The sequence below is a fragment of the Mytilus edulis genome, chromosome 6 (assembly GCF_963676685.1).
Source record: "Mytilus edulis chromosome 6, xbMytEdul2.2, whole genome shotgun sequence".
Lineage (NCBI taxonomy): Eukaryota > Metazoa > Mollusca > Bivalvia > Mytilida > Mytilidae > Mytilus > Mytilus edulis.
Window position 1 is genome coordinate 49,825,404 of NC_092349.1, and position 13,315 is coordinate 49,838,718.

At 30.6% G+C, this 13,315-nt stretch overlaps 1 protein-coding gene across 2 annotated transcripts; it reads left to right on the forward strand.

Annotated features, from left to right (window-relative positions):
* The first annotated feature begins 1,630 nt into the window (after positions 1 to 1,630).
* Positions 1,631 to 12,630, forward strand: LOC139526115 (fibropellin-3-like). 2 transcript variants are annotated; one of them, XM_071321256.1, is made up of 12 exons: positions 1,631 to 1,759; positions 2,330 to 2,443; positions 2,653 to 2,760; positions 3,299 to 3,406; positions 5,364 to 5,471; positions 5,941 to 6,048; positions 6,529 to 6,636; positions 7,754 to 7,870; positions 9,646 to 9,818; positions 10,751 to 10,911; positions 11,451 to 11,641; positions 12,525 to 12,630. In XM_071321256.1, exons 1-12 carry the CDS (start codon positions 1,645 to 1,647, stop codon positions 12,575 to 12,577), a joined length of 1,464 nt encoding a protein of 487 aa, XP_071177357.1. In that variant the 5' UTR covers positions 1,631 to 1,644; the 3' UTR covers positions 12,578 to 12,630. The 2 variants fall into 2 exon arrangements, with proteins under 2 accessions (XP_071177357.1, XP_071177358.1); XM_071321257.1 differs by having other exon boundaries at positions 9,652 to 9,818.
* Positions 12,631 to 13,315: the final 685 nt, after the last annotated feature.

Sequence of the window (13,315 nt, forward strand, 5' to 3'; positions counted from 1 at the left end):
ATCTCAACTCGATTGCTTATCTATCTAAGAAATTTAAGGACTATGGACAACGTAATAAAATCTATCATTGTGAAATAATGTTTTTTTTATGGCTGAACTTATCAAGGAAAAACTTCATTCTGAATTGCCAAAACCAATTACTTCTTCGTATACAACAATTTCAAATTTTCAATCGCTGTAATTTGTGGCAAGATGTATATTCGAAATCACTTAATCATAAGTTGTATGGGAATTTAGTGTAACAAAATAAAATCTGAAGATATTCTAATCGCTCCCCAAACGAATGATCCCAGATCATGTTCCTTATAAGATTTCAAAATCAAATTTTGAATACAACCTTAATCAAATACATCCCATGACAAATATTCAATCTCATAACTAAGTAAAAAGTGTTTGCAATGTCAGAAGTGTTATTAATTTTCGGTGTAAGGAACGAATCAATACTATTCTTTGTAATATTTGTATATTGTTGTTTGTCTTTTGGTCCTGGAGATGTTACTTGATTTACGACGTATGCGTTGAAATATCCTTTTTGGTATATCATACCTATCTGTTTCGAAGAACCAAGAGGGACAAGGAAGTAATAATTGAAATTCAATTATAATTTGTGTACATAAACATCCTGTTACCGAGAATGTGTTTTAAAAAAGACCAAAATAGTTACGTCTATTATATACAATATCCGTGTACGTTCAATTGAAATTGAATCGTTTTTTCCATGTCCTTTTCATTGTATTATATAGAACAAATTATTATGATCTTGTTAGCAACTTGGGGAAAAAATCTTTAGAATATTCAAATTTAAATAAAACTTTACATCCGTTGATTTAACAGAAGATATTGAAAATAACCCTGATTTTTGCTTTCATTCTCTTTCGTATAAATACTAAAACATGACCTTTCACATGCCATATTATATCGGACCTTACCAATACCGTGTAAGTTTAACAAAATATCTTTAGCAAATAGATAATTGACTTAATTTGAACAAACCTAAAATATTGAAATATACATATCATCGTAGTTACTTTTTATAAATAAATTATAATAAAAACAAACCACGATTTAATATTTATCAGCTTATATAATCTTAAATATGCATAATAGCATATATTGAAAAGTCGTGTAAAATACCAAAGGAAAATTAAAAATTCCTCAATCAAAGAAAAACTGATAACGCCATGGCTAACAAAGATAATAGAGTAAATAATCTTCCTAGGCAACTTAGCCACCGAAGCTCCGAAAATAATAACAAAAGTGTAGAAATCAGTAGGCAATGACTTGACTCGTTATATTGGCACATAAACAACTAATACAAAGGCAAAAAATAGTATGTTCTGCCAATGATTTGTCTATTATCACTTGAGTTGTCAACTTGAGTTGAGTTGTTATACTCAAGTATAATGAATTTGTAACCTTTAGCATAGAAGGTATTGTAGGTGTTTGTGGAATTCCGTATTGCTCAAACGTTAGATTTCTGGCCGGTGTTTATGGACTGTTGAAAACCTTCGTGTTTTGAAGTGAGCATTATTTCGGTAAACGGATTTTTTTCTTCATGTTTCTTCAATTCTGACAATTATCATTTATTTTATTTGGATATTTTGAATATTATCTGAACTTATAGATAGAATCCGGCAACACATAATGGGAATAACAGAAATTTCTCAAGGCAGTAGACGGAGATTGAAAGTAGCTGCATTTGTTATAATGACTGCAACAATTGCATTCATAAGTCTTTTCCTTTATTTTCAACTTAAAGGTAAATTATTGGATAAAGCAATAAATTAAGGCAACAATTAAACACTTCACAGTAAGCTTTTGTATTTGCGTTTGTATTCAACTTTTTAGCAGGTAAAGTGATTTTGCATTTCAAGATTTAACCACTTTTAAAAGACCCCTTCAACTTCAAAATGAAAATAAATATGATATCATCTATAAAGTAACAGACTTCACACATTAGTTTATATTCTTTATTAAGGTCTAATATATTTGAATTACTGAAGCTTTATTTTTTTTTTTAATTTGTGGTTATTTTTACTACGTACGAAATGTGTTCACCTGAAATATATCTTCCTCTTAAAAAGAATCATGTAATTATAAGAACGTACAAGAAAGTGTTATCTGGCGTTTAAGTGTCGCAATACAGATCTGCGTCAACAATAATGGCTGCTTTGTTTGACGGTTTAAACCGAAAACACTTTACAGGATTGTTATGCCGTCTTCATTTCGTTTTAATAAACAGTTTTATTTCACAATTCATATCATCTTTTTCCAGTTGTTTTCAGAAATATCATGCCCTTTTGCATAGTCTAATTTATACAATGATCAGTTTCAGAAACATCATGTGATGATGAGCCTTGTCGTAATGGTGGAACGTGCATTGAAGTTGGCAAATCTTTTAATTGTGATTGTCCCATTGGTTTCAATGGAAGCAAGTGTGAAGGTAATATTTTTTTTAGGAACACACACAAGTGACGGTTAAGCTTGCTTTAAAACCAGGCTTGATCCACCATGTTCTACAGAAGAAAATGCATCTACCAAGCCAGGAATATGAAAATCTGTAAGTAATATTCGATATTATGTAATATTCAAGAAATAACAATAACTTTGTTTAAACATAATAGGTATATCAATATCAAGTTTATTTTACAGATTCTCCATGTTCTACTGAACCCTGCCTTAATAATGGATCATGCACCGTACATGAAACATCATATGTCTGTTCTTGTCAGGATGGTTATAATGGAACAGAATGTGAAGGTACGGAATAAACATTTTATTACGGTTACAGAATTTGAACTATATCACAAACATGAAGCAATATTTCGTACTCCAAAACATGAAGCAAAATTGCATAAGAAACAGAAAGCATATATAAATTTAAAACTAATAGACCATGTTTACAAATTATTACCATGCGTTTTCAGCCATGAGTAAGGGCCAACTTTAGATTACAGGTGTACTGCAATTGTACATCAGTTTCAATATTTGTACAGATGTAATAAAAAGGTGAAAAATCTAAAAACATTAAACGGCGCGCAGCTGTTAGTTTTTGCAATCTTTTATAATCTTATTTTATGAATCTTTTATAATCTTATTTTATGAATCTTTTATAATCTTATTTTATGAATGTTTTCCAATCTCTTATAATCGGACAAACATGGCTTGGTAGACATTGGAATAAAAAATAATAAAAAATATGATGTACACTTCGTACAAAACAAAATTTTAACGGTCACTTTATTTTTTATGATATTAGAGAAATGTAAAACATTATAAGCATATTTATTTATTTTAGAAACTCCTTGTTCTAACCAACCTTGTCTAAACAATGGTACTTGTGAAATAATTGGAGCGTCTAATGTTTGCTTTTGTCGAGATGGATACAATGGAACAACGTGTGAAGGTTCATTTTATTTAAACCATTGTGGTGACGTCAGCCTATTCATTTACCGTGGATTCTTTTTCTAGAATCAACGCTACTTAAATCTGTCGCTGAAATGGGCTCACCATATTAGATTCTTTTGTTTCCTTTGTGTGCCTAATTTCATTAAGTTTGAATTGACTAATTAACTGATTTCTGTTCACTAATGGAATTGTTTTTAAAAAAATACCTTTAATTTTTGTGATTTCTATATGCCTTCACTGGGATTCAAACCCGTCCATGAATTCTGATACGTGTTACTGACATCAACACATCGACGAAACCTATGGGCTAACAATCGGTTACGATTCAAATGTCTATTATATATATATATAAATGAATATATGATATACATCGGTACAACAGACACACAGGGCTTCTACTTTTATATATACACGATAGGCAAAGGAATAGTATGAATTGGTAGTCACGAGGTTTTATGGTTAAGATAAATGAGTTGAAGGTACGGACTTGTATTTTCTGGTTCGAATCCCTGAATTCTCTTTGTTGTCCCTATTCTGTACTTTTCCAGTTTGTGTTTTTGTTTTGTATGTTATTGTGAATAATTAGTGTAATAAAAGCGAGTTTGGTTAATAATGTTTGGATTATTGTTGGCTATTCAACATTTTTGAAGCAAAAATGATTACATTCTCATGATTTTTGTTCATTTTTGTTTTATAAATTAATATAATATGATTTCATTTGTTTAACTACATAATTTTACAACTGTTAATTAGTAAATTACTATGCTAGAAAATCTTGATGTGCCTAGAATTAGGCTATTTGTTCGAAATTTTGGAAACATAATTATTATATGCACTATATATATTTTCTTTGTCGAGGTGTATTCCCTTTGACACATTCTCCATTTCCATTTTCAATTTGAATAGAAATAAGTTCGAATAAATCTTATTTTGTAAAAACAGACAATATTCAGATGCATGATAGTATGAAGATTTTTAAGGACAGACGTATTGTGTTATAATAGTTTTGTATTTTTGTTTTAACCATTTAATTGTGATATTGTTAGACACGATTACATGGTTATTTAAACTCACTTACTATACCTTCTAATTAAGAAAAGGCGTTAAGTTTTAAAAGACATTAACACAATAGATTAAGTTATAGATACAATGGATAAGCTTTGATTCATGAAAAACAAGCCCTTCGCCCTCCGGGCTCATGGTTTCTTTTGCAAGAATCAACGCTTATCCATTGTATCTTTATCACATCTTATTTAGTACCATTGTATTCCGATTTATGTACAACTATCTGTGAAAAACAATGCAAGGGCCAATTAACGGGTTAAACATACAGCAGAGTAATTACAGGGTTCACTTGATTTCAATCTTGTACGAATGCACATATGTATAGTATGTGTTGAAAAATCAATGAGATATTTTCTATACAGATAGTTCAATTATCTCTCTTTTGTAACATATTTATAGTTGATATTTTATATATTTATATGAACATATACACCCAATTCAAATGAAGTTCATAAACGCATACTTTTGAAATAAATGACATATGTACATTACTTTGATGGAAATTAATGGCAATTGAAAAAAACTGTATACCGGTATGTTTGTTCAATTGCTATAGATTATTTTAATTGTTGACTTTTTCAGATATGAATCTAAGAAATCTCTATCATAGTTAAAAAGAAAATACATCATTCAACAATAGGTAGACAATTATAGCTTGTTGTTCGGTGTGAGCCAAGGCTCCGTGTTGAAGGCCGTACATTAACCTATAATGGTTTACTTTTTTTAAATTGTTATTTGGATGGAGAGTTGTCTCCTTGGCACTCATACCACATCTTCCTATATCTATAAACCATATATTTAAGGAATAATTGATATTTTTTTATATTCAAGAAATAACAATAACTTTGTTTAAACATAATAGGTATATCAATATCAAGTTTATTTTACAGATTCTCCATGTTCTACTGAACCCTGCCTTAATAATGGATCATGCACCGTACATGAAACATCATATGTCTGTTCTTGTCAGGATGGTTATAACGGAACAGAATGTGAAGGTACAGAATAAATATTTTAAAACACTTTCAGAGTTTGAACTATATCAGAAATATTTCGTTCTCAACAGCTTGAAGCAAAATTCCATTAAAAACAAAAATAACATATAAATTTAAAGCTAATCTACCATGTGTAGAAATGCTTGCAGTGCGTTTTTTTCCATGAGTAATAGGCAACTTTAGTTGAAAGGTTGTGTTCTGAAATTTTAAATCAGATTCAATATATAATCATTGGGAATACAAAAAAGAAAACTGTAAAAACATTAAACGGCTCGAAGCTAGCTTTTGTCTTTTTATTATATGTATGTGCTCATATCACGTATAATCGTTCAAAAATATCTTTGTATAGGGTTGAATTGGAGGTAAACAAAATCATATACCATTCATAAAATGTAAAATTTTAACGGTCACTTTATTCATTATGATATCGCATAGAAATGTTTAACATTATCAGTATATTTTTGTTTTGTAGAAACTCCTTGTTCTAAACAACCTTGTCTTAACAACGGATCTTGTGAAATACTTGGAGCATCTCATGTATGCGTTTGTCCGGATGGATATAATGGAACCGCGTGTGAAGGTTTTGTTTGTTTGTTTTATTACTTATTTAGTAACTTTGTATTCGGATTTATGTACAGCTACTTGTAAGAACAATGCAAAGGTCAATTTAAGGGTTAAGAATACAGCAGAGCAATTAAAGGATTCACCTAATTTCAAGCTTGTACGAATGCAAATATGAAAAATGTTTTTTGAAAAAAATCTATTTGGTCTATTGAGAAATGTTCTATATAGATGTAAGTTCAATAATCTTTGTTAGGTAACGCATTTTGTTTTAACCATACTATTAAACAGATATAGTTGATATATCATATTTATGAATATCTGCATCCTAATTCAAATGAATTCATATACACACACTTATTAAATGAATGAAATGTGTACGCTACTTTGATCGGACGTTTATTGCAGAAAATTAATGAACGAATTGAAATGTTCACATTTTCGGCTTATTGTTTTAAAAACGAAATGCAATCGGTTACGCATATTTATGATATTTCAGTGACACCGTGCTTTGGCGATCCTTGTTTAACCAGAGGAACATGTAGAATTAGTGGATCTTCTTACTTATGTTCTTGTTTACCCGGCTATACTGGAACATCATGTGAAGGTAAGATTTAAGTACATTAGACATATTGTAATAAAGAAAAACATACCAACCAGAAGCATCCCCTTCCATTCTGTATGTTTTAAGGTTTTCACTCATGATGTATGATCGTGTATCTTGGTAGTAAATAAATTAATTCACTAAAGACCGTTGGTAAATATAGTATTCTCTACAATCAACAAAAACAGATCTTATATCAATTAACAGTTCCGTCATATTAAGACACAGTGTCTGTGATTTACAACTCCAACGATTTGTTTTAACATTTCGACTTCAATTCCTATTCTAAAAATACAGCAGTAAATACAATATGAACATTTGGGCAACTGTTTATATATATATATATATATATATATATAACTCGTCTAAACATCAACCCAACAATGTTAGATCTGTAGATTTGCTTTAGCAAATTTTTGGTTCTTCCCTCTTCGGGATTCGAACCCATGCTACTGTGATATCGTGACACCAAATCGCCTGCACTGCAGCCGTCCCGCTAGACCACACGACCACCTGGGCTCTCAAAAAAGAACTTTCGCTGGCCGTGTGTTACCTTTCCTCGTCAGTTTTAATCTAGCGGCGTACTACAGTACATGATATATATGGCATGAAGATGTTATTGTTACAGATCAGCTAAATTATCTATAGTAAAGGATCCTACAAATTAATGTAATATACAGTCACAGAAAATAATTATATTTATAAGTACGTCTGAGTCAGTGACAACTCTACAACAGATGTATCCATCGGATCGCCATCAATGATGGTGATACATGGCTGTATACATAATGTATATACAACTCGTCTAAACATCAACCCAACAATGTTAGATCTGTAGATTTGCTTTCGCAAATTTTTGGTTATATATATATATATATATATATATATACGAGCTGTAGTAATTAACATACAAAGATATATAATATATATAGAAAAAAAACATACAAACGGCAGTTATTTCTTACAGAATATTTTCTATTTTATTGGTCTATTGTATGTATATTATTTTGATTGACCCAATTATAACACAGAATTATAATTAACAAATGGTACAGCTCGCATTGTTATTTTTTCGTCTTCATTTGAAATGCATTTGATGAGGTATGTTTATGAATTTCAGTTACACCGTGCTTTGGTGATCCTTGTTTGAACGGAGGAACATGTGCAATAAGCGGATCTTCTTACGTATGTTCTTGTTTACCAGGCTACACTGGAACATCATGTGAACATGGTGAAGGTAAGAATAAAATACATAACACTTAAAGTAAAAAGTAAAATAACAAAAATACCATAATCCGAGGAAATTCAAAACGGATCTTGGTAAAGACATTTAAATAATGATCAAAATAAGAACGACACTATCCATTACATAATGTCTGTATAAACATGATATACCTATATGTTATATTTGAAATATATTGCCAATTCGCAGATTTGTGTTTAAATAGTGTCCGACATCCTTTATTAACGTTTTATGTGGTACGTATTTATAGTAGCTAAACAAATATCTGATTTCATTATTTGTTATGCTCACTCGTTCTTACCTTATAAACTAAAATGTTCAAATGCTTTAAATTGAGAGAAAAATTGTAGCTTCTTAAGCCTTGTAAATTGACAAAGACAAAGACAAATAGACATCAAACAATTTGGTATATATCATTCAACATAAACACCTTTTGTGGTATTACTTCAAGATCGCTTCTTTGAGTTTATTTCAGTTTTTTGTGTGTGCATGGTACCGATTACTTATGTTATCCTTGTTTTTCAAAATATTTTCACTGTTTGTTAGTGTGTTCTGTTGTTGCACCATTGTCCCAGCTTAGGTAAAGGTTGAACGCTCAAAAACATTTTTTACCCAACATACACTTAAAACGTTTTTATGTTTTAAGTTTTCCAACATCGGTTTGGCTTTAAAATAGCTGTTTATGGCATGGAGTTTGCTGATTGTTTAAAAATATAAATCATATCCCTTTTCTCATATATATCATAAACAAGTTTATATGGGACATATAACTTGTAATATCATTAACAGTATCAATTTGTCTGTACCAGTTGCGCAATGAATGGCTATTCTTCTGATGATCAAGGCCATGACGTATATAGTACATAACTGTTAAATAGCCAATTAGATGTCCATTTTTCACGTTAAAAGACCGCATACAATGTATATATATATCTTGATGTTCAAGTTTGATATTATTCTAATCTTAAGAAAACAGGAAAACATCTTATGGCCGTTTGAAGGTAGCTGGAATGTTTAAATGTTCGGCAATAGATTTTCTAAACAAAATCAGAGTTATTTTACATGGGTTAAATAACTTAAGGAAACTTAACTTTTCCTGTCTGAGGAAACCATGTTATTTATTGTAATTGATGGAGAAAATTGCTTGTATAAATACTTCCAAGATATCAAATATTAATAGGGGGACACGGGACTATTTTTCAATCCAGGAAACACTAAATGTCCTACGAAATTCCCTATTATTATCGGCCATTGATTTTAAAAGAATTGTTTTCTAAAATTTTGAATACCCTTAATTAATGAACAGTTTAAACTTTAAATTTGAAATTTGAAATTTTCTGCTGCATATTGAATAGTACTTTTAATAAACAAAGGTAACAGTAGTTTACCGCTGTTCGAAAGTCATGAATCGATTGAGAGAAAACAAATCCAGGTTACAAAATTAAAACCGAGTGAAACACATCATCTATAAGACATGTAAGAGAAAAAACAACAAACCAACAGAAACACTGAAGTAAAAGTAAAAGCAAACGACAAGGCCCACACACAGAAACGAATTATAAGATTACCATTATAAGATTTTTAAGCAGAAAAAGTATTTATTCAACATGCTTAGAAGGAGAACTCAGAAAAATACATTCAATCTACCGTACGGTTTTTATGGAAGATTAATCATATTTTAGTAATTTCGAGTTCAAGGAACTACACATACCCTTTTCGTACCTTCTCTTCTCATCATGTTCTTTAACATAAGACTGCTCTTTATTTAGAATTAGAATATAAACCAATATTTGTGGCATGCAGTGGAAATGATCAGTCAGTACTGGACACATGGATAACGCCGTCTATGGGGAGGGAAGTTGTAAACATTAATGAATCATGTACAGCTGGACATCTGAGAAGTTCTATTATTGACAACTGGAACCAATTGGGAATTGACAAGGTAACTTAACAAAGTGCATCAAGAACAAAAACATTGTGTCTTCAACTATGTAAATACATGTGTAGGTATAAGGAGATGTGGAATGACTGCCTATGAGACAGGTCTCAATCCAAGTCACAATTTGTAAAAGTAAACTATTAAAAGTCTTCAACACGGAGCCTTGGTTCACACCACACAGCAAGCCATAAAAGGCCCCAAAAATGACAAGTGTGAACCATTCAAAAATGCAATCTAGATCATGTGATTTATATGACTAGGACGATGTCACCAGTATGACACATGCCGCTTTGGTAGTATTAGGGCTGTTTTAATGGTATTATTTAATAATATTATATATACAAATGGACAAAGAAAAACAGAAAACACTATACGCAAAATAGAAATATATAAAGACAGACATGCAATACGACATGTCAGTTATATCTTACTCCAAAAACACACACTTGTCCATGTGTATTTATATATGTGAAATAGATATAAACATCTTCTTTCAAACTGCATTATAATTTTTGATTTATTATCTTCTTGTCTTACTTGTAAACGGATACTCTAAATCATTATAATCGTTATGGGATATTAAAGCTCTGGAATATTGTATCAACTGTATATATACTTCATGAACAGGCGATGTTGTAATCTTTTGAAATGGCGATTTCATAATGAAGAAAATGCAATCATCTCTTATGTCGTAAAATGTTGTTCCTAACTGACATGCATTGTCAATAACATTTATATAAGTCAAGATACGAGGCAGATCGAAGGCACACTTTTTCATTCTTTATTTTAAGTTCGAAGTGGGACATGTATGTCATAGAGTCACCCAAGGAAAGGAAATCATGAGGTCTACTTCTAAATGTTTTTGTACTTACCATAAATTACTGTAAATTATTACAATTACTCTAAACATATAGTATAGTTTAATATCTTTTAAGGTAAAAGTTGAGCTAGTTACAAATGGGAAATTGGATTTAGCCTTATATTTTGATGGCAACGTTTCGACAAGTTACAATTGGTTTAGTTTGGAACGGCTTCGTCCTAGTTCTTTCAACGACTTGACGCAAACGACTACTGTGAACTTTTTCTCTATGAATGGGTAAATTATTTCTAAGATATTTATATTTAATTACTATAATGTCAGTATATTATCAAAGACAGATTATTGAAAGATAATTGCAAAACTATTGTAATGATGTCTAGTAAATCAAATAAGTAATTAAAACTCAATAATCTAGTTTATCATTTGATACGATAACACAAATTAAAAAGCTATCATTTCGTTTTCATGAAAGGCATGCACATACAAATCAAAACTGTCAGATGTCATTACCTAATCTCAAAACCAGAACTCAACAGAGATGTTCAAAATAAGACTTAAGCCAACTATGACTGGGGGGGAGAAATACCTCAGTGTGACACAATTTCAAATTCAGAAATTCTTATAGTACCGTAAATTACCGTTTCCAGAAGATGACATCTTTGGCAACAATTGTCTACCGAAAACTTTATCGATTCATTACTTGTAAAAACTCAACCAATGCATGAATGATTACAAAATCACATATGTAAATATACAGTAAAATGTATATTGATCTTGATATACATGCGCTAAAATACTTTTTTTGTTTTATACAGTGATCAAACCGTTGATCGCCATTTCTACATCAGCAGTCCTTATGTCAGCTGTCTGGGTGACTTATTTTGGATGGTAGTTATAGATACTGCAGATGCTAATTATCGCCCCTGTGACTATGATAAATTACCTGGAAAGGAATACCCATACATATTATATGCTCCTAATCAGCATAAGACTACATTGAACAATGGTATGTTAAATAATGTATATATGTATATATTAAATTACGGATGTTTACAATGCTAATTATTTGACTTATTGCAAACTATCTAATATCGTAAGTTTTGATAGTTAGACTGAGTTTATCTATTTACGTCTTGCAAAATAAGAAGTTAAAGTATGATGGTACATTAGACAACTATCACACGTAAACACTGCAGAACTTTGATAACAAAACACATATATAGATTACTGTACGGATTTCAACAGTGAGCTGAACAAATATTATTGTAAGCTGGAGAGTGCAACACATATAAAAATAATACAGAGAAAGCTTAAGGCATGATATCAAATAAGTTAATATATACAGCTGAAAACGACAATTCTTGGAAAACGAAATAAGTGGTAGAATTCTATATAATAATAAGTGCTCAGCCAATCGCTGACATTCGATGCCTTCGTTTTTGTATGTCATAAAGGATAACCACAGAACTGTTTAAACCTAGCAAATTCATTATTGCTTAGAATCTGGTAAATATAAATAGGTCTTTAACGCAGCGAAAAAATCCCGCATTAGAAGCCGGCCTCAGCTGGCCCCTAAACAACAACAATGTATACTATTTGAACAAAGTGATGCAATAAACATATTTATTATTATCCAGAGTGATAAATGGGAGATAGACAAATATTTATCAAGTAAATAAGCAAGATGAAAGGGCAAATGATTTTCACCAAAAACAAGCAGTATTGATTATTTTACTTGGATGTTGTCAATTGAAAATAATAAAGAGGTAAACATTATATAATGGGAAAGAGTTTTTGAAATCAAGGCGAAACAATTTATATATAAACTAGAAATAACATTATAAATTCAGGTTGATGATGATAAACTGATAATTTATTTGTCATTTCAGGAACCTATGGAGTGGCTGAAAAGATGGTGATATCAATATTGACATTTATATAACATTTAAATATCATCATAGCGTTTGTATTCTTAAATGTGTGCATAAAATTACAATGGTATTTAGTATTTAAAATATTAAAAATAAAAAGTAGATGGTTTTGTTACGTGTAAACTGTCCAGTAGAAGGTGACAGAAAAAGAAGGAAATCTCAAATCAAAGTATTTAATTATTTTCGAAGACCATACTGCAAAAGAATTATATGTTTCTAAGTTAACACTTTAATGATTGTTTAGGGAATGCGTTACTCAAAGGAGATAATATCTGATTTTTAGAAACATATTTAACCAAGCTTCTTAATGGTTAAGCTGAAATATCGTGTATACAACCGAATATTATTGAAACCGCAACTTAAACGGCCTTACATTTGTCGGTGTTTGTGTTTGTGTAAAAAAAAGATAAAAATTTATATTTCGAAAAACACTTTCCACGTAGTTACATTCTATGTTGACAGTAAACATTACTTATATCGTAACTAAAATACCTTTCCCATTCACGATTGTGACCTACCGAATTAGATGTTTTACCGAATTTGTAATAACAGAAGCAACACGACGGTGGCAACATGTGGAACAGAATCTGCTTACCCTTCCGTACCACCTGAGATCACCCCCATTTTGAGGGTGGGTTTCGTGTTGCGTAGTCTTTAGTTTTTCTATGTTTTGTCTTCTGTACTATTATTTGTCTATTTATCTTTTTTTTTTAGCCATGGCGATGTCCGTTTATTTTCAATCTATGAGT